Here is a 20,671-nt window from a genome sequence, read left to right on the forward strand (position 1 = left end):
GGGTGGAAATCTTCAAATTCAGAAAGTTCTGGCTCCTTTGTGTTTACACCCTTTCTTTAGCTTACCTGTTTCCTCTCACATTTCATCATAAGTGGGCAGAACTTTTGACACTCAGGGTAGAAACTGTCTTTACTAGAAATGGTCACCTGGTTCATCAGGAACATTTTCTACCTTCCACATTACTGCAGGCAATAATGTTGATAAACTTTCTGAAACCGTGTAACAAAGATTCCCTTGTACCCATCTTCTGGTAATATTTTCCTCACTTCCCTCGTCCATAGCCTCCTTACAGTTCCCAGTCCTACCAACAGTATGCTCAAGACGTCGTAAGCTTTCATTGAACAATGTCCTCAAAATCCAGTTTTAAAATACAACTTTGACAGCTTCCTACTACTCAGGCGAGGGAGCATCATGTCTTTCATATGGCTGGTATTAATGGTTATTAAATGAAACTATAGAGCAAGCCTATGCCTTCTACTTAATTCCATTGTCCCAACTCTACTGCATCCAGGGCGCGGACCACATAGCATGCCACAGTCTACACAAGGCTGGTGTTGGAAGAGTGTGACTATACCACCAGCAGCACTACCCCAGACACACTCACTCCTTGTCAGGTTTTCTGCTGTGACTGGCTCATGAGTCACAGCTCGTTCCTTGTCCCACACAGGTTGATAATATATTTTCCAAACTTCTGAAAAGTCCAGCTGCTAAAACAACCACATTTTCCAAATCATTTTTCCATTTTTTCCACTGGGTAAATGGCACCAGAAATAGCTAGAGTCAAGTATCACCAGTGTGTATGTTAAAACCCAGTGAAACTGTCTCTTCTGTATCCTCTTCTTTCTTGGTGTTACCTATGTTTACATTTCTAATCCAAGAAAAATTAAACAGAATACCTCCGTCATGGAAATTCTGTAGCTTGAAAGGTATTTCACATTCCTCTTTTAAACTAATGAGTTAGTGTTTTTTAACCTGAGGGGAGACCATGGTGGATTATATAAAAATCTCATGTGGAACTTTCCAAACTACACACAATTTTCCCCATCAACTCTTTCCCCAAGTTCTGGCACGCACTTCAGGTTTTGAAAAGTTCCATACGTAACTGTGAAATGCTGCTTCTCCCCAACCCCCCAGTACCAGTTGTGAACCACTGAGAGCAAGCTTGATTCTGGATATGTGATATTTAATTCCTTTTTAGAGAAGAAGTTAATAATTCTTCTTAGGCAACCTGTATTCATTTTGGGTCAGTGGAACCAGGTGAAAGGGCATATCTGTTTAATAGACATACCCATAGTCATTAAGAAAATGGGAAGTTATTCCTACAAAATAAGTTATAGAATGCTTTTGTTTGGACAGACTGAATGTCCTTTCTACTAATAATAAGTTCTTCTCTTCTTCTTTCCTTTATATGAGAGGTCAGCATGCATCCTGGTAAAGAGCCAGATAGGAAATATTCTTAGTTTTGAGAACCATTTGGTCTGGCACAACTACTCAACTCTGCCTGTAGTCATACATGTGGCAAACTAGGTGTGGGTGTGTTACAATAAGACTGTGTTTACTAAACAGGTGATGGGCCAGATTCCACCTGCAGGTCATAGTTTGCTGATCCCCTTTTTATAGCATAAAGGAAGGTGTTAATCTCTCCTTTTTGGTTGTGGGTCAGCCCAGGTGATTTATAAGACTCAGTAGCTCCCTGTGTTTTGGGAGGCTCCTCTTACCTTCTTCCTGTGGTCCAGTGAACACGGTCTACTTTTCATCTTTCGCCTGACAAGGTCATCTCTGGTCTACCTCCAAAACACCAAACTCTGGTCAGTTATCTTGGCCACGAGATTTGGAGTTGTTCCACACACGTGTGAATACCATTTAAACCCTTTGCATCTGTGGTTCATTCCTAATGACTGAGAATCTCATTGCCAACATACCGTTGGACTGTTATCTTAGCCTAGACCCTTTTTCATTTGAGCTTTTCCTAATGACAGGACACAATATAGCATGTGGTAAACAAGCTTCTATGCATATGTTTCACAGTGCGAACCAGGGTTCAGAAAGGACAAGCGCACAGCCCTTTTGTGCCTACCTCACCTGGACAAACACAGTTGCACCTGATGCCCTGCTGGATGAAATCTGCAGCCACAGACTTTGTGAGGCCAATCACGGCCGCCTTCGTGGTACTGTACACGCATCTGTTCACAACTCCTGAGGATGAAAGGAAGGTTTAACCATTGAAGGAACAAAAAAATCTCCTTTAGAAAGGGAACACAAATAACTGTCCTCGGTACCTACTGTCATACTTCCTCCCATGCCATCCTTTTTAAAGTTTGATTCAGGGGGCACCTGGCTGGCTCAGTCGGTTATGTCTGACTCTCGATTTAGGTTCGTGAGTTTGAGCCCCGCATTGGGCTCTGCACTGACAGCACAGAGCCTGCTTGGGATTCTTTCTCTCCCTCTCTCTGCCCTTCACCCTCTCTCTCTCTCTCAAAATAAATAAATACACTTAAGAAATAATTAAATTTGGTATCAGGTTTTCTCCCTTCCTGGGGCTAGTTTCTGAGTGTGGGAAAATAAGATCATTACTGGCCCAACTCAGTTGAGACCTAGGTGTTGAGATGCTGCATTTAGGTAATGGCAATGGTCTTAGGTTTTCATCGTCAGTTGGTCGAACACTTGGGCAGATTCCAAAAGACACCAAAGGACAATCAGGGTAAAGAACAACAAAACAAAAACCAAACCAAAAAGTCAAGGGGCCGAGGCATTTCTCTACCTTCCTCTCTTCATGCAGGCTCACTGTGTGTTCTTGCAAAGAGAAAGAATGTTATCTCAGCAGTAGTGATTTCATTTTAAACTCACAAACCCATCTGCCAGACTGTGACATTTGACATTATTCCAGATGGCACTGCGATCCTGGCTCTTCAACTTGACCTCTTGTTTAGGGCCGAGATCCACCGTCTTTGTGAAGCACTTCCCAAATTGTTACCCTCCCCCATATCGTGCCAGTACTTTGCACAAACCTGTGTTGTAATATTATCATGCTATAGAAGACCTACATCTGCCTGACTCTCTTCCTTTTGCAGTGTGAATTCTTTTGGGCAGGGACACACAGTGTTCAATACATCTTTTTTGGTTAATTAAATGGGTAAATATTTCCTTCTTCCAACTTGATTTCCATTTCCATATCCACTGGAAGGGATTAGAGGAAGGGCAAATGAAACCAAACTTATTTGTTACAATTGGTTTACATCTAAGGCAGAAAGGGCTGATAGAAGGGAGCTTAATAACAATTTTTTTAAAAAAGTGGTGTTGAAATTACGTGTGGGTTTTATAATCCCTGCTATGTTTGCTCCGAAAACCCATATAGGTCATAAAGTTTTTGGAGTATGTGCATCGTGATTCCCAGAGGAAGACGGACCTTACCTTTGAGGCTAGAAGCCACAGAGGACATGTTGATAATGTTGCCAGATTTCTGTGCAAGCATCTGCCAAAACAAAAACAAATTTAAAAAATGCCACTCTGCAAGATAAAAATAATAGCTCTTTAAAAGATCTGCATTTACTTATGGTTTGCAGAACCATCTTCTTAGCTATTAACATTAAGCACGGTTAAGCGTCTTAACAGCCTCACCCAGTCACTGCTGGGAGTTGATGGCATGCTGACGCACTCACTGGCAGGAACATTTCCCAGGGGGATTACTGCCTTCCTTTGGCACAGGAGCATCAGCAAGACCAAGGAGAAACTCTGAGCTGAATGGAAGGTTAATGAACATTAATTATTACTTTGTACTCCCGATGTTGGAAAGTTCTTACTTTATTCAACATATATTTGTTGAACACCTACTGTGCTAGGTCCAGGAGATACAAAGATAAATGACACACTCTCTGCCTAAGGAGAGCTGCCAGGGGACTGGGGGGGCTGACATAACCAGCATCCAACAACAGTGGAGACCTCTACAGAGAGGGGTCGGTGGTGGGAAGGGACCAAACTAGGCTTCAGGACTCAGAGGAGGGCTCCTGAGGAGGAAAGAGGTGGGCTGATACTACCCCCCCCCCCCACCCCTCCACCAGGGAGGAAAAAGCATTTTATTTATTTTTTATTTATTTATTTTTTTAATTTAATTTTTAATTTTTTAAAATTTACATCCAAATTAGCTAGCATATAGTGAAACAATGATTTCAGGAGTAGATTCCTTAATGTCCCTTCCCCATTTAGCCCATCCCCCCTCCCACAACCCCCCCAGCAACCCTCAGTTTGTTCACCATATTTATGAGTCTCTTCTGTTTTGTCCCCCCTCCCCATTTTTTATATTATTTTTGTTTCCCTTCCCTTATGTTCATCTGTTTTGTCTCTTAAAGTCCTCATATGAGTGAAGTCATATGATTTTTGTCTTTCTCTGACTAATTTCACTTAGCATAATACCCTCCAGTTCCATCCACGTAGTTGCAAATGGCAAGATTTCATTCTTTTTGATTGCCGAGTAATACTCCATTGTATATATATGCCACATTTGCTTTATCCATTCATCCATCGATGGACGTTTGGGCTCTTTCCATACTTTGGCTATTGTTGATAGTGCTGCTATAAACATGGGGGTGCATGTGTCCCTTTGAAACAGCACGCCTGTATCCCGTGAATAAATGCCTAGTAGTGCAATTGCTGGGTCTTAGGGTAGTTCTATTTTTAGTTTTTTGAGGAACATCCATACTGTTTTCCAGAGTGGCTGCACCAGCTTGCATTGGAGGTGGGCTGATTTTTGAAAACTGGAGTGTAATTCAGAAAAATAAAAGAGAAAGGTGTTTTAAGGAGTGAGGGCCACATGTATAAAGCCTCTAGCACAGAGCTGGGAGGAAGGGATGGGTCTGGCTGGAATGCCCGGAGTGGGAGGAATGAGGCTGCAGAGGCCAACAGGGGCTAAATTTAGGAATTTGGGCTTTACGCAGGAGGCAATGTGGTGGTGACAATGAGGGGCTTAATGCAGAGCAGTGGCATGTTTAGATTTGGGGAATTCTAAGATTATAGTGGCAGGACATAGAGGAGACCACTGGAAGGTGATACAGTGATTTCAGAAAGGACTGAGAAAAGCTGAGATGCAGCAATGTCTGTGAGTTATGCGGGGGGAGGTTGAGGTGGTAAGGGCAGGACGTGGTAAACAGTTACATGAAGTGAGGCCTGCCTCCCTCATCGAGGGCAGTGCTTCCTAAGAACACCTCCCTCAGAATTCCCCCATTCCAAGTGTGAAGGTCTGAAGAGGAGGGTTTGGGGCTGTTTTGTTCTCCTAGACAGGGTACACAGTAGGTGGTCAAACACTGTGATGAATCAAAATCTCTTGAGGGGCTAATTTAAAGTGCAGATTGCTGGGCCCTGCCCCTGACGTAAAGGAATATATAAATGAAAAACTGCTATGAATTAAAAATGTTTTCGTATACATTTATACTTAGTATAATAAGTACGTGTGCTTTCAGGGCATGGAGGTATGTGCAAGAGTGTGGGTACCCATGAAGAAGTGAGACATGGAGAGAATTCCTACTCGATGGGCACTACCTTCTCATTGACATCAGAAGCTCGGAGGATGGCTGTAAAGAACAAGATTGAGTGGGGGGAATGGTGGACACAGAGAGTGGTGAAGAGTTAAAACAACTGCTGAGAGGAAGTGGAAGACCACCACCCGAGAACAGAGGAAGGAAAAGCAGGATATCCTATGCCATGAAAGTCAAGCCAAGAACGAGTTTCTAAAAAGAAAAGAGTCTCAATAGTCAGGGTAGGGAGAGAAGTCACTTCTGCTGGGGTGAGCTTCTCCAGCAGCTTTCAGTCAGAGAGGCATAGGGATGGGGGTGAGTGACTGGATGGTCCAGGGATGTGGCTGTGAGATGGCAGATCTCCCCATGGTATTCTCCTGACTTTCTGTGTTGATACTTAGTTACTGTTTGTTCTCAAGAGCAGAGAATCTACAACAACCTAAGGCATTGTGTTGGATGGATTAAAGGGTACAGGGGAGGCTGAGGTGACCCGATCAAGGCAAGGACACAGTAGGGGTGAAAATATTTAACCCCACTTGTTTGTCTATGTGGTAAAGAGGATCATAATGAGATGGGGTCTTCACAAAAACGACCAGGAAAATTAGTAAAGTATAATGGTGTTGGAAACGAAGCCTTAACATAATTCTTTCTTATCCAATTTAGCAAATAATCTGTTTTTACTTATTTTTAGTTTTGTTCCAGTTTCATTGAGCTATCATTGTCATATATAATCCATTTTAATACCTATAGAATACATACATTACAGAAGAATACATAAAGATGAGCTACTAAGTAAGTTCAGTCTCTAATCACCGGAAATGCTATAATTCCTCAGGCAAAACTTTGGAATACAGTCACCTAGGAGGTGCCAGTGCTGTCCCTTAACACTTGTGCTATCCATTCAGCCAGGTCTGTCTGCTGGATCTAGAGCCCTCAGTCCATGCTCAGCACACTTCCACGCTGTTTTCTCAACACCAGCTCAGTACCTGCTGGTACGGTGTGGATGCTCTTCCTGGCTCCCCATGCAACGTCCCGCTCTGGCAAATATCACTTGGCAAGTATAAAGTGAAGTGCCTGGTATGTAGTAATTCTATATGGGACTGACCTCCCAGAAGCTCAGGCAGGGGCTAAGAAAGAGCTCTGAAAATTCCCTCCAGCTGTTGATCTAGTCAGTCCTACCTACCTAGCTTTTCTATCTCCACTGAACTCAGCTCTTAAACCTGGCAGACCTTGGGTTCTTGGCTCTTTGATGATTCCATGTCTCACCTCTACCTGGACTGACAACCTAGATTCATTTATTCATTTAACAAATACTTGCTAGAGCATCTCTATGTACTAGAGAATCTTCTAAGATACAGCAAAGGGGAAAAACCTCCACATATCCAAGACTTCCCTGACTTTGGATTTTGCACTGACTTCTTCTTACAGTATTTTCAGCTTGTTCTTTGTCTTTTGACTCATATTCCAGTTTTGGAATGGTTTTCTGTGTGTCTATCCATGATCAAAAATTTCCTACAAATGTTCCTATGTCTTGACCACCTGACTTTTCAGATCTGCCTAGACTCCAAATCCTGACTTCCCTTGGAAAGTTCTAACCTGTTGTATGTGCATCATTGTTAATGAACCCAGAAGATCCCAATTAGGGCTGGAAGGGATTGTGTAATCTCTCATCCTCATTTTATTTTTTTTTAACTTTTTTTTTTTTTTTTTAACGTTTATTTATTTTTGAGACAGAGAGAGACAGAGCATGAACGGGGGAGGGTCAGAGAGAGGGAGACACAGAATCTGAAACAGGCTCCGGGCTCTGAGCTGTCAGCACAGAGCCCGACGCGGGGCTCGAACTCATGGACCGTGAGATCACGACCTGAGCCGAAGTCGGACGCTTAACCGACTGAGCCACCCAGGCGCCCCTCTCATTTTATTTTTTAACATTTATTTATTTTTGAGAAACAGAGTGAGACAAAGCATGAGCGGGGGAGGGGCAGAGAGAGGGAGACACAGAATCTGAAGCAGGCTCCAGGCTCTGAGCAAGAGGTCAGCACAGAGCCTGATGTGGGGCTTGGACCCACGAACTGTGAGATCATGACCTGAGCCGAAGTTGGACGCTCAACCGACTGAGCCACCCAGGTGCCCCACTCATTTTATTTTTTTAAAGTTAGCTTATTTATTTTCAGAAAAAGAGAGTGAGCAAGCAGAGGAGGGGCGGACAGAGGGAGAGAGAGCATCCTAAGCAGGCTCCACGATGTCAGCGTGGAGCCTGATGTGAGGCTCAATCTTGTAAACCATCAGATCATGACCTGAGATGAAACCAAGTGTTAAACACCTAACTGACTGAGCCACCCAGGTACCCAATCTCATCCTCATTTTAAATAGAACAGAGTACAAGTGCCATTTCCCACGGCACATGGTGAAGTAGGGGCAGAGTTCAGGCTGTGATGCCAGAGTTTGAAATCCAGGGTCAGGTTGGTTACTGTCACTTTAATAAGTGGCACTGACTTCTTCTCATTGCCCATCCCAGTCAATAATATCTCTTGGGATTTTTTACAAATGAGTTTAGTGGCTCATATGGATTATTGTTAAGATGCTTTAAATTATAGGAAAACTCACTAATTTGAAAGTTAGTGTTTGATATTTCAAAAGTTAACATTTACTGACAAGTTTGAATTTCAGTGCCGCTGGACCATACCCCATGCCTGCTCCCTTCACTCATTATTTGTCAAGCATTGCAGACATGAAGTAGGCTGTTTTTGCACATGTGATAATCTTACCCACTATGATCTAAGTTTTCTCCTTTTACCACAGCCTTGGCTTCTCTCCCAATCATAGGTTAAGGATCAGGCTTCAAAAAAATAATCAGGGTTCCAAATAACAGATTCTCATGAACTCCGAATAAACAAAAAAATGAAATTTACATTAAAAATAAATTTGCTAGGGGCACCTGTGTGGCTCAGTCAAACATCTGACTTCGGCTTGTGTGGTGATCTCATAGTTCGTGGGTTGGAGCCCCATGTCAGGCTCTCTGCTATCAGCAGAGAGACGGCTTCAGATCCCCTGTCTCCCTCTCTCTGCCCCTCTCCACCCCTCTCTCTCTCAAAAATAAATAAACATTTAAAAAAACAATTTGCTAGTCCCATATCCCATGGAACCACTAAGAGATCCTTTCTAAGCACTAAACAAGTAGATTGAAACAAATTCCTTTGTTATGAAGTCAGTTTTTCTAGTTTTCCTTTCAACATTCACCTGGATCCTTCTTCTTTTTTTCTTTTTTTAATGTTTATTACTTATTTTTGAGAGAGAGAGAGAGAGACAGGTAGAAAAAGAGGGAGAGAGGGAGACACAGAATCCAAAGCAGGCTCCAGGCCCTGAGCTGTCAGCACAGAGCCTGACATGGGGCTTGAACCCACGAACGGTGAAATCATGATCGGAGCTGAAGTCGGATGCTTAACCTACTGAGCCACCTAAGTGACCTGGGATCCTTTTTGACATTATGTTGAATGTTCAGAGCAAAGCATCAGCCCTGCCTTGCCTTTAAAAAGCTCTTCTCCTGCACTGGGTTGGCAGCATTCAATACGTCTGCCATCTAATCCAGCCGGGATGGAAGAGAAGAACGGCTCCTCTGCATTTCACTAGGGTTCAGTTTGCAGCCTTGGACTGAGCCGGTTCTGTACACAGTCAATCCCTTTCATTGTCTGAGCCTGTGCTCATTATCGGCTTACAAGTTCATTTGAACTCAATCTTTTCCATATTTACACTCCTTCTCCGAGAACGCCTAGCTTGTGCTTTTCATCAAAAGGCATGTAATGCTTGTTTGTAAAACAAAATGAAAAGTATTAATGAGTTGTGGAAAAGCTGTGGAATTCCAGGGTAGCAGATTCAGGAAGAATGCTCTCTCTTTAGCACATACTGTCTCTCACCTCTCTGGTACCTCTGTGGCTCAGTTAAAAACAGGAGTGCAAGAAGAATACTCAAGGAACAGAAAAGCAATGAGGTACATCCATCTGACAGCATGTGCCTAGACAATGAAATTCAAGAAGGGGCCTAACCTCCAGGGTTCAAATCCCGGCTCTAACCACTTGCTAGTTATGTGACCTTGGGCAAGTTACCTCACCTCCCAGTTTTATCCTCTGTACAGTGGATGTGATAAAGTAGTACCTACCTTATCCCATTCTTCTGGTCCCATGTACCTCCTTGCTATCCCTTTCTCTGGGACCCTCTTCCTCGTATACCTCAATGGTTAGCTCCCTCATTTCACTTGGACCTCCATGAAAATTTCAGCTTATCAGTGAGGCACCCTGGACTTTATTGATATCCTAGCTTCTTTTTCTTCCTAGCACTTTTTTTTTTAAGTGTATTTATTTTTGAGAGAGAGTGAGCAAGCAGGAGCAGGGAAGGGGCAGAGAGAGAGGGAGACAGAGAATTCCCAGCAGGCCCCACGCTGTCAGTGCAGAGCCCGAAGTGGGGCTCAAACTCATGAACCATGAGATCACGACCTGAGCTGAAATCAAGATTTAGACACTCAACCTACTAAGCCACCCAGGTGCTCCTTCTTCATAGTACTTCTAACCACTCCCGGAGTTATATGTTTATTTAATTATGTTATCCTGTCTCACTCCCCAAAAGTGAGATCTCTCTCATAGAAAGGACTTGTTTTTCTGATGAGTCTTCTGCACCCAGAATGGAGACTTGCATAAAGAAAGTTCTTAATACTTCTTGAATATTTCTTAACTGGAAGGTTAAGTGAGTTTGTATTAAGTGTCTTGATATAAATGTTCAGTATGGGTTAGTCATTGTGGTAGCTACTGTCACTCTTCAGAACAGAAAGGTAAGGACCCTTTCTGGATGCCAAGTGTGGAGACCTACTTATCATAGTGATGGTGGTCCTTACTTTAGGAAGAAATGCCTTGATCATCAGGTACATGCTGCGGACATTGAGATTCATTGAGAAGTCCCAGTCCTTCTCCTCACAGTCCAGGATGGTTCCATGATGGACAAAACTGGAAGAGGGATTAATCAGTGGGGAAAAATGATCATTTAGGATTTCTATTGTACTTCCTTATCATTTTATATTGTCATTTATTGACTTAGACCTTATGAAGATTTTAGCAATTCATAGTAACACTTAGTACATTAAGTTAGTAAGTATCCAACAGCTTAAGCTAAATAAATTTATTGGAAAACAACATCCTTCTTTTGAAAGAAAGGCAAAGGCTTGGGGCCACCAAACATAAGAAGCTCTATGGCAAGTGCACAGGAAATAGCAAAAACAATATCACAAACAAATGAGAATATGATACTCGCCCCGACTCCTATTTCATAAGCAACAGTGCCCTCAGGTGGCATAGATTTAACATTTTCAAAGGGAAATCAAATTGCAAGGGAAAACCATTGTCTCAACATCTCAGGGTAGCAAAGTAATATCGCTATCATACAGTTCTAACATATTGAGTAAACAAAGCAGAACAAAACAAAACTCTTAAAGCAACTTTCACTTCTTTTCCAGTCACACTCTTCTTTTTAAAAAAATATTTTTTAGTGTTTATTTGTTTTTGACAGAGAGTGCAAACAGAGGAGGGACAAAGAGAGGGAGACCGAGAATCTGAAGGAGGCTCCAGGCTCTGAGCTGTCAGCACATAGCTCGATGCGGGGCTCAAACTCACGAGCTGTGAGATCCTGACCTGAGCTGAAGTTGGACGCTTAACCGACTGAGCCAGCCAGGTGCCCCTCAAGTCACACTCTTAAATAACCTTCTCATCCTTCGTATGACAGCAGGAACCCACGCTCTATTTCTATATCCCTTACCTTGCTGAGAATTTAATACATAGATATTCAAAAACCAGTTCTGCTAACTGATTTTTTTGTCATGGCTCTGAGTATATTCTCATATAAGGGATGAGCAGTTTATTTATGTAGCAGATTGTCATAAATTGTTGGTTTAATATCCACACAGTGTAACCTATGACAAACTATATATATATATATATATATATATATATATATACATACACACACACACACACACACATTTTTTTTTTTTAAGTTTATTTATTTTTGAGACAGAGAGAGACAGAGCATGAATGGAGGAGGGGCAGAGAGAGAGAGAGAGAGAGAGGGAGACACAGAATCGGAAGCAGGACCCAGGCTCTGAGCCATCAGCCCAGAGCCCGACGTGGGGCTTGAACTCGCGGACCGTGAGATCGTGACCTGAGCTGAAGTCAGACGCTTAACCAACTGAGCCACCCAGGCGCCCCCACACACATTTTTTTGGTGCAGAAACATAATGATTAGGAAGAACAAAAATGTATTAGAAGGCTCTGGAATTTTTCCATCAATGCGGCAGTACAAATACAACAGAACATAAGAAAAGTGGAATGTCACTTAGTTCCTGTGTAAACCTCGGCTGTCCTCATCTCTACTGTCTCACCTGAGCAGGGAAAGTCCCAGCACGAGCTGCTCCAGTTCCAGCCTCTCCTCATTCATACACAGTTCAGCACGTTTGGTATCATCTGCGTAAGTTCAATTAAGCCATTCTCTTTGTGCTCTATACAGAGATGCAACACGGAAACTTCTTTTGCTGGGTGGAATTCATTGTCCCAGTAAGAAACACTGAGCTTGGGATGTGTAAAGGAGTTGCTAGAATGCCATGCCAAAAAATTGGGAACACCTGCATTTCAATAAGCTGAGTACTTGGTTTCTGGTAAATATATTTTGCTTTAAAGACACCTACTGGAGGGGCGCCTGGGTGGCTCAGTTGGTTAAGTGTCCGACTTTGACTCAGGTCATGATCTCACAGTTCGTGGTTCAAGCCCCGCATCAGGCTCTGTGCTGACAGCTGAGAGCCCGGAGCCTGCTTCAGATTCTGTGTCTTCCTCTCTGCCCCTCCCCTGCTCATGCTCTGTTTCTCTCTGTCTCAAAAATAAATAAAAACATTAAAAAAAAATAAAGACACCTACTGGAAAATGGTTTTTCATTTTATTTTATAAGTCTTAGTGGAGCGTCCACAGCCAGTCCATTGTTGTGAGCCTATGACCAGCCTTACGATTAACAGGTTTGGATTAATACCAGTTCTCTTGAGTAGACCGTCATTTTCCTTAGGACTCAAGTCCATGTCCACTTTTTTTTTTTCCTTAAGTTTATTTATTTAGTTTGAGACAGAGTGAGAGAGAGTGCATGTGCATGCAAGCAGGGAAGCGACTGAGAGAGAAGTGGGAGAGAGAGAGGGGATCTCAAGTGGGCTCCACACTATCAGTGCAGAGCCTGAAGCCCATGTTCACTTCTATGGCTGTCTTATTTGCTGAATCTTACTTGGAATAAAATTTGTCTAAAACCTAACTATATTTCCTAAGAAATATATTACGGTTAATGATGAACAATTATGCCTTATTATCAAAAATTTTTTAAAAGTTCATTTATTCATTTTGAGAGAGTGAGACAGAGCACGAGCCAGAGAAAGGCAGAGAGAGAGGGAGACAGAGAATCTCAAGCAGGCTCCACAATGTCAGTGCAGAGTCTGATGCAGGGTTTGATCTCACGAACCGTGAAATCATGACCTGACCCAAAATCAAGACTTGGATGCTTAACTGACTGAGCCACCCAAGTGCCCCTTACCAAAACTTTTTAAATAAAAGTCATATAAAACTTTCTGTAAGGACAGTGAAATGAAAAAGTATGAATTACCCAGCAACATTAAAGAGAACATCAAGTCTCTCAACTTCATTGGCAAACTGATCAATTTGTTTCTTCTTTGTGACATCAAGGGCCCGAATCTGAATACCTGAAAAACAAAACAAAGTACACAATTTATCTTTACTCATAGAAATGTTTAGCCTTGAAGATTTAGCTGTTCTGAAGTGTGAAGACTGTAGTATTTGTCCAGTTAGACTTCACAGGATTGTCGGCCATTAGTAGGGTCTTACCAGTCTTAAGAATCTCATTAGTAAAAATCTTGAAGTCCTCCCCATCTTTTTTTTTTTTTTTTTAAGTAGGCTCCACAGCCAGCATGGGACTTGAACTTCCGACCTGACATCAACAGTTGGAGGCTCTACAGACTGAGCCAGCCAGGTGCTCCACCTTGACCTCTATAGTAGATGCTTCTCAGCAAACCAGCAGCAATACCTGCAAGTGGGCTCATTCTAGTCCCGTCTTTCAACCCAGAGGTTGAATCACTGCTACAGTGATGCTGAATTCTGTCTGAGGGGGAAGGGCAGGAGCAGTGGGATAAGAGATGGTTTCTATTTGTGCATTTTACCTTTATGTCAATTGTATTATCGACTAGAAATGACTTTGCAGATCACAGGTACCATCACTTATTTCTGGACCAAATTCCAAGAAGAAATGACAGGCCACAAGAAGGGATGAAAACACTAGCCATGAGAGAGTTGGCATGGGGTCTGAAGCAGAAACACTGTACTAGCTACTAAAAAAATATGCTCTAATGCTTTCATTAAGCAGCAGTCATAATTTTTATGATTTAAAAAATATATGGTTTATTATTCTATTCTTCCCTTTTGGATATAGAAAAGAAAGATTATAAATAAAGGGAGGACTAGAATGGAGTTTCAGAAGGACTTTCCTTTCCTCTGTGCTTTTCTACGACAGCAGCTTCCCTTAGATTTTGTTGAAATGATAACTCAGTCTAATTCAGTTAACTAATTCAATGAACTAAATTATGTTTGATCATGCAACCTATTCTATTTCGCTGAAACAGTTAACTTTGAAATGAGTTCTACGTTCTGATTTCTTTCTGAGTAATGCCAATTAAAACCCTTTGACATCGGAGTTAGGTTCGGTGTGGTACAGTAAGGGGCAATATGCACTTGAACAAGTTAATCTCTTATAGTTTCTGATCATGACATGTGATTTTAAGGCTGAGCTGTCTCCAATATGGTGGCCACTAGCCACATGTGGCTGGCTACTAAGCATGGATGGGAAATGCAGCTAGTCTGAACTGAAATGTGCTGTAAATGTAAAATACACATGGATTTCAGAGATTTAGTGTAAAAAATGTAAAATTTTCTATTGTAATGTTTTACAATTGCATATGTTAAAATTATAATATTTTGGATACATTGAATTAATTAAAATACATTATTAAAATTAATTTCACCTGTATCTTTTTACTTTTTAAATGTAGCCACTAAGAAAATTTACACTTGCACATATGGCTCATGTCATGTTTCTATTGGACAGCGTCTTCCCCAGAGGGAGGCAGAGAAGTGGAAAGTCATCATCAAAAGTTAACGTAACAGGGGCACCTGGCTGGCTCAGTCGGTGGAGCATGTGACTCTTGACCTTAGGTTGTGAGTTCAAGCTCACCATTGACGAAAGCTTACTTAAAAAAAAAAGTTAGGGGCGCCTGGGTGGCTCAGTCGGTTGAGCGTCAGACTTCAGCTCAGGTCACGATCTCGTGGTCCGTGAGTTCGAGCCCCGCGTCAGGCTCTGGGCTGATGGCTCGGAGCCTGCTTCCGATTCTGTGTCTCCCTCTCTCTCTCTGCCCCTCCCCCATTCATGCTTTGTCTCTCTCTGTCTCAAAAATAAATAAATGTTAAAAAAAAAAATTAAAAAAAAAGTTAACAACTATTAAATTTTCACATGTAATTTTGTAATTGAGTACTGAATCCTTCAACATTTTGGCTAAATAAAAAAAATTTAAGCATACATCTTAAAATTTTGTTTATACATTTAAATGTATAGATTTTTGTCTGTAGGTTCACAGAATACAGATTTTTAAAAAATGTTTATTTATTTTGAGAGAGAGAAAAATAGAGAGAGGGAGAATGCAAGAGGAAGAGGGGCAGAGAAAAAGGGAGAGGGAATCCCAAGCAGGTTCTGTGCTGTCAGCATAGAGCCCAACATAGGGCTCGGTATCACAGATCATGAGATCATGACCTGAGCTGAAATCGAGAGTCAGATGCTTAACTGACTGAGCTGCCCAGGAGCCCCACACAGAATATAGGCGTCATAGCAGAGAAAAAGGCTCTAAAAAAGGCCAGCAGAACCGAGCAGCTAAGGAATTTTCTTTCAACACGTGAACAATATTGCTTTATAACACCTTGTAGATTGTGAATCCCAAGTTCAAAGTGCTGAGTTGCTTACCAGGGTACTTTTCCAGTTCCTGAAGTTTGGACTCATTGATATCTGTGGCTATGACTTTGGCACCTTCTCTTGCAAAAGCCTGGTAGACACAATGTACAAATAAATCCTTTGTTTATTCGATTTGATTCCATTCTCATGAGTGGAAAGTCATTTAGCCTTTCCCCCCTTATCTTATTTTCATTGTTTTACTTATAAAATAGGTGGAATTTTAAGCTCTCTACTCTCATTTCACCCTTCCCATTGTTAAAATTTTTACCATTAATTAGAACAACATGACATACATTGTGCTTGTCATCTGACTTTATGCCTGTAAGCATTATCAAATAAAAGAGTGTTTTTAAAAACTAGGACTCTGTTACTGACACCTCTCAAAATACTATTCTGTGATGTGATAGTCTGTATTTCATTTCTGAGCTAGTTCTTATTATTTTCCAATTTTTACTATATCCCAAATAATAAGAGAAAATGCATTATTTTCATACTTTTTCTCCTAAGACTATATTACTGTTTTCATAAATGTCAAACCATACCCTATTATACTGTAAGTGCATTAATGAGTTCAGGTGTGGGTTATAATGCACAAGAAGTTGATATAAATTAGAAGGTGAAAGTAACCTGATAGTCTTGTATCTCTAGAGTCCTACATCTGAATTGACAATTACAGAAAGCAATACATTCCTGTAGGTCCCCTGCAGTAAATATATCATCGTGCAGAGAAACTGAGGCAGAGAATTAAGTTTCTCAGAGTCCAAGGTTATCATTGATGTTGCATAATAAACATGTGAGGTATTCATTCCTTCACTTGCCCTGGGTCAAGGCTAGTGAGTTTTCTTTTTGTAACTTCAAACAACAGAAGCACAAAAGTAAAACAAAACAAAATCAAAGCCAAAAACAACCAAAAACGAGAGCAGAATTAAATAACCACGGGCTGTGTCCACATAATTTAATACCTCAAAAGTTAGTAAGCTAACAAGAAATAATAACTTACCATGGCAGCTGCCCTCCCAATCCCCTGAGCAGCAGCGGTCAGGACGATGATCTTCCCATCAAGTCGACCCATCATGGAACCTGTGGTTCAATCTAGAGACATGTGTATTTAATGGCTTACACTGCAGCATGTGGTCCTGTGCAGTGACACCTAGAATGAACTTAAAGGCAGCATTTCTGTACAGATAGTCCATCAACTGAATTCTCCAAGAATGCTGACTCTAGATACATAGCTTTGTAAATCAAAAACATTTAGCATAACCCATTGAAGTGATAACCGGCAACAGACAGACACGGGACTTCAACCTACCATTTGGTTTCTTCACTACTTGATACTGATACTGATATAGCAGGGGAGGAGTCCTTCCCCTCACTACCACCACCATCCTCCCCACTCTCTCTATACACACTTTTTTTGGCATTGTATGTGTCCTTACTACTTGGGGCTGCTTCCCAATTTCTCTGCTATAAATTTTTGTTGGGGTTTGCACTATCAATTGTCCATGGCTTTTCCTTCTCCCTTGGAAAGATTTAGTGGTTGGCCTCAGAGAGTCATTGAACAAAAGAACTGGAAAAATAAAATCATGTCCAACACTCCCATTTTGTAGAGGGGAAAACTGATCTGACTTGCTCAAGGTCACAGAGCCAGTTAATGACAGAACCAGAACTAAGCTCAATCCTCCTGACTCCTTTGCTATGTGAAATTCCACTCCACAATGCCGCTGATCCTCTCTTAAAGTAGGGACACTTTATCAGATACCATCAGTAATTTTCAAACTGGAGACTGAGAAATTCTGACATCGGGAAAATAAGATACGCATAAGATATCTGGTGCTTGGATTGTAGATTCTGGGATAAGAGGAATGGCTCATGACGAGATTGGGGGTTGTTAAGAGTCAGATGATGATCAACTGAGGCTGTCTTCAAGGACCTGGGCGTCTTTTCTCACCCTGCTGTACTTTATGGCTGCCTCTGATCTCACACCAAGTCACAAAATGGCTACTTTGTCCCAAGGCATCTCATCAGCATTCAGGCAAAAAAAAAAAAAAAAAAAAAAAAAAAAAAAAAAAAGGTGGGGTGGTGGTGGGAAATAAAAGCCAAAAAAGTCTTTCAGAGAGTCCTCACTTTCTAGCCAATAAGGAAGCCCTTGCCAAACATTTCAGCCTACATTTCACTCGCCAGCTCTAGCAGCAAAGGCTAGGAATTTGAGAGTTTTGTTTTCTGGCCTCTATTAAGAGAAAAGCTGGGGGAAGGGGTGCGTAATTGGGTGGGTACCCAGTGAACTTACTTAAATAGTACATGTACAAATAACCTACACGCTCACTGCTCAATTACCTGCCTAAAAAAATACAGGTAACTAGCTAGTCTTGCCTAAAGGGCTCACATGATCTAGTGCTATCTTTGTGAATATATCTCTGCTGTCTTCTGCCAACCTTGGCATTTTGCTGTAATCAAGCCTTCACACTTTATCTAAGCTCGGAATGCTGAGCGGCCAGTTACTCCTGTGGATAATGGGCACTGAAGGACTGATGAAATGAGTGCAACACAAGAAGACATGTATTTTGGAAAGATCACTGGAGCAGACCTTGGGGAGTGGGTGGTTTCCTTGGGAGGGTGCTGCGGGGGCCTGAAGGGCCGAGCGTGAAATAGCAGGGATGGGAGGGGGGGCTGGATGAGAGAAGCATTTGAGACGTGACACAAGGCCTGGTCACCAGTGCCCTATCTTCGGAGAGATCATGTGGTCTGCGCCCTGCCTCGCGGCCGCGAATTAGGCCTGCGGATTGCGGGTCCAGGAGAGGACCTCGTGGTTCGCGTGGTTCTCGCGGTCTCCGCACGCCCACCCGCACGCTGTGAGACCTGGGCGCGAGTGCGCACCACCACCAAGGCTGACTCTTTTCTGGGGGACACGGGGCTCTTTCCGGGGCCTTGCGGACCCTCCAGTCACTGCACTGCCTTCCTGCCTGGGGAGGGAGGAGGGGCTCCCTCGTGGTCTGACGGCCAGTTCCCTCTCGTTTTCTCTCACACCAGCATTTCCCCTTATAACTCTCCTGCACGTTTACCTCTGTCTTGGAGTTTTCCTTCTCCGAGGGCCAGACGAACAACCCGCTCCAGGGACCTGCTTAGAGTCTCACTGATACTCTCGGATTAAATCTGCGTTTGTCATGCGCCAGAGAAACTGAGCTTTTACACTGCCTGACCTACTCTGATGCCATGGATTTTCGCTACTTATTTTGTCTTTATTCTTACACGAGTGATACGTTTTCACTTTAAACATGTAAAAAGTTGAGAGATATAACCATATATAGTATAGAAAGTAAGAGAATCCAATCATCTCCACCCACCCCCCCGCCCCCTCCCCCGAATCCTGGGCGTGGTGTATTAAAAAGCGATTATTTTACACCTCTGTCAATTGCTGGCTTCAGGAACATGACACTGAAGGCACACACCAAAGGTGTCCCTAGGAATCTCTGACACCAGGGGAAAGAAGCACTTACTATTGAGCAATTGCTGGAGCACAGAGTAGCTAGCCACTTTGCTCACTCCGATATCTCCCCTAGCTAGCCTTGGCTTTCTGGGACCAGATTTTGGGGCTAAAACCTGTTAGAATAAACTACATTATTAAATATAAATGGATTTATTTGGGAAAATGAGTGCAAACGTGGCCTTAAATGGTAAAATCCAACGTGAAAAGCACATTGAAAAACTAATATACCAGAGTTTCAAACTTGTTAAAAACACACCCTTACCCTGACCTAACTGACCTAACTGCTAAGATTAATGTTGAAATAGGTAACTTGCAGAAGAAAGCAAAAATCTAAACCTCTTCTTTTCCCAGGCTAAAATTTCATTTAAAAAATATTAGGAAATCTTACTTTAGAGCAGCAAGTGGACGCCGTCCTCCAGATCCCCGTGCGAGCAACAAACTTGAGACCTTTGTGCAGGAGCAAGTCAGGCGCTTAAAGATGCATGTTGGGATTTGTAGTTTCGTTCAGTTTTAAGGAGTCTCACGTTTGCGTACTATATACGTGTGTGTGCTGCCATCTAGTGGAGCTCATCTAGAACTGCTAACTCCAAGGAGAAGGTGAAAACTGGAAAAGCCCGCTTACAGCTTACTTAGGATGTGGAAATGATTTGCTTCACTTTAACGGGTCTTTGTTGTTTGTTGGGGTCTATTATGCGCTCTTCTAGGATATTTAAATTTTAACGAGTAAGAAATTTCACATGAAAGAGAGCAGGGCAATAAAATCGAAGGGCCCTAGATCATTTAAGATAGTGGAGGCTTCCTTCCTGGCCCTTCACCAAGATTGTTTTGAGGGAGAGAAATAAAAATTCTCTCATTTTAAGGCATAGTTACAGTTGTTTCGTCACAGTCTACTCTAACACTAGTACATATTTAGTGGCAGAGTGCAGGCATCCTGACTACCCTGAGGAGGCAGGGTCCAGGCAACACTTCAAGCTTCACAGTGTGGAGGAGGTGTGGAGGCTTGAAAGGGAAGGACATGTTGGGTAGGTGCAAAAAAAAATCAAGCTCGGCTGAAGAGAACAGATATTAGAGATTGAAAAGAAAGGATGAGGTCATGTGTGCTAGGCTTAGTCATTCATACTTATCAGGTGTGTAATTGAGCAGGGTGATTGTGTAGGTTATTTTCTGCATGTACTATTTAAGTTGGTTTACTCAACATGCACTCACCTCACTTTCCTCTGCCTTTTATTTTATAAAGGTCGGAAAACAAAACTCTCAAATTCCAGCCTCTTTTGCTGCTAGTGCTGACCAAGGAAACACAAGCTGAGGAGGACTTCCTTCTTGGATAGAAAGGCAAGGCCACTCTGAAACGCTTTCCATTTTTGCCCTTTCCTTGCTTTTCCCTGGAATGCGAATATAACTTGGGACATGGCAGCCATTTTGTGACTTGGTATGAGGTCAGAGGCACACATTAAGGACAGAGCCCGGTAAGGGAAGGAACCTGATGGCTTGAAGACAGCCTCAGTGCTGCAGCCCTAGACTAACTCCTCTGTGCTCCTTATATGAGAAAAGGTTAACTTCATTAGATTATGTTTTTCTCCAGGTTTTTTTGTCTTTGGAA

General features: G+C 42.3%; 1 protein-coding gene across 2 annotated transcripts in view; it reads right to left on the reverse strand.

The window, feature by feature from the left end:
- BDH2 (3-hydroxybutyrate dehydrogenase 2) overlaps positions 1-19,591 on the reverse strand; it is a 29,210-nt gene extending 9,619 nt beyond the window's left edge. The window contains exons 1-7 of one of the 2 annotated variants that reach the window (XM_078445840.2): positions 19,460-19,591; positions 16,588-16,679; positions 15,600-15,678; positions 13,182-13,278; positions 10,393-10,501; positions 3,412-3,472; positions 2,083-2,196 (exon numbers count right to left, since the gene is read on the reverse strand). In XM_078445840.2, coding sequence (XP_078301966.1) covers positions 2,083-2,196; positions 3,412-3,472; positions 10,393-10,501; positions 13,182-13,278; positions 15,600-15,678; positions 16,588-16,662 — 535 coding nt within the window. In that variant the 5' untranslated portion in view covers positions 16,663-16,679; positions 19,460-19,591. Of the gene's footprint in view, positions 1-2,082; positions 2,197-3,411; positions 3,473-10,392; positions 10,502-13,181; positions 13,279-15,599; positions 15,679-16,587; positions 16,690-19,459 lie in introns of those variants that run through there. The other variant, XM_078445839.2, reaches the window with a different exon arrangement.
- Between the last annotated feature and the right edge of the window lie 1,080 nt (positions 19,592-20,671).

This window comes from Panthera onca, chromosome B1 (genome assembly GCF_046562875.1).
Source record: "Panthera onca isolate mPanOnc1 chromosome B1, mPanOnc1 haplotype 2, whole genome shotgun sequence".
Lineage (NCBI taxonomy): Eukaryota > Metazoa > Chordata > Mammalia > Carnivora > Felidae > Panthera > Panthera onca.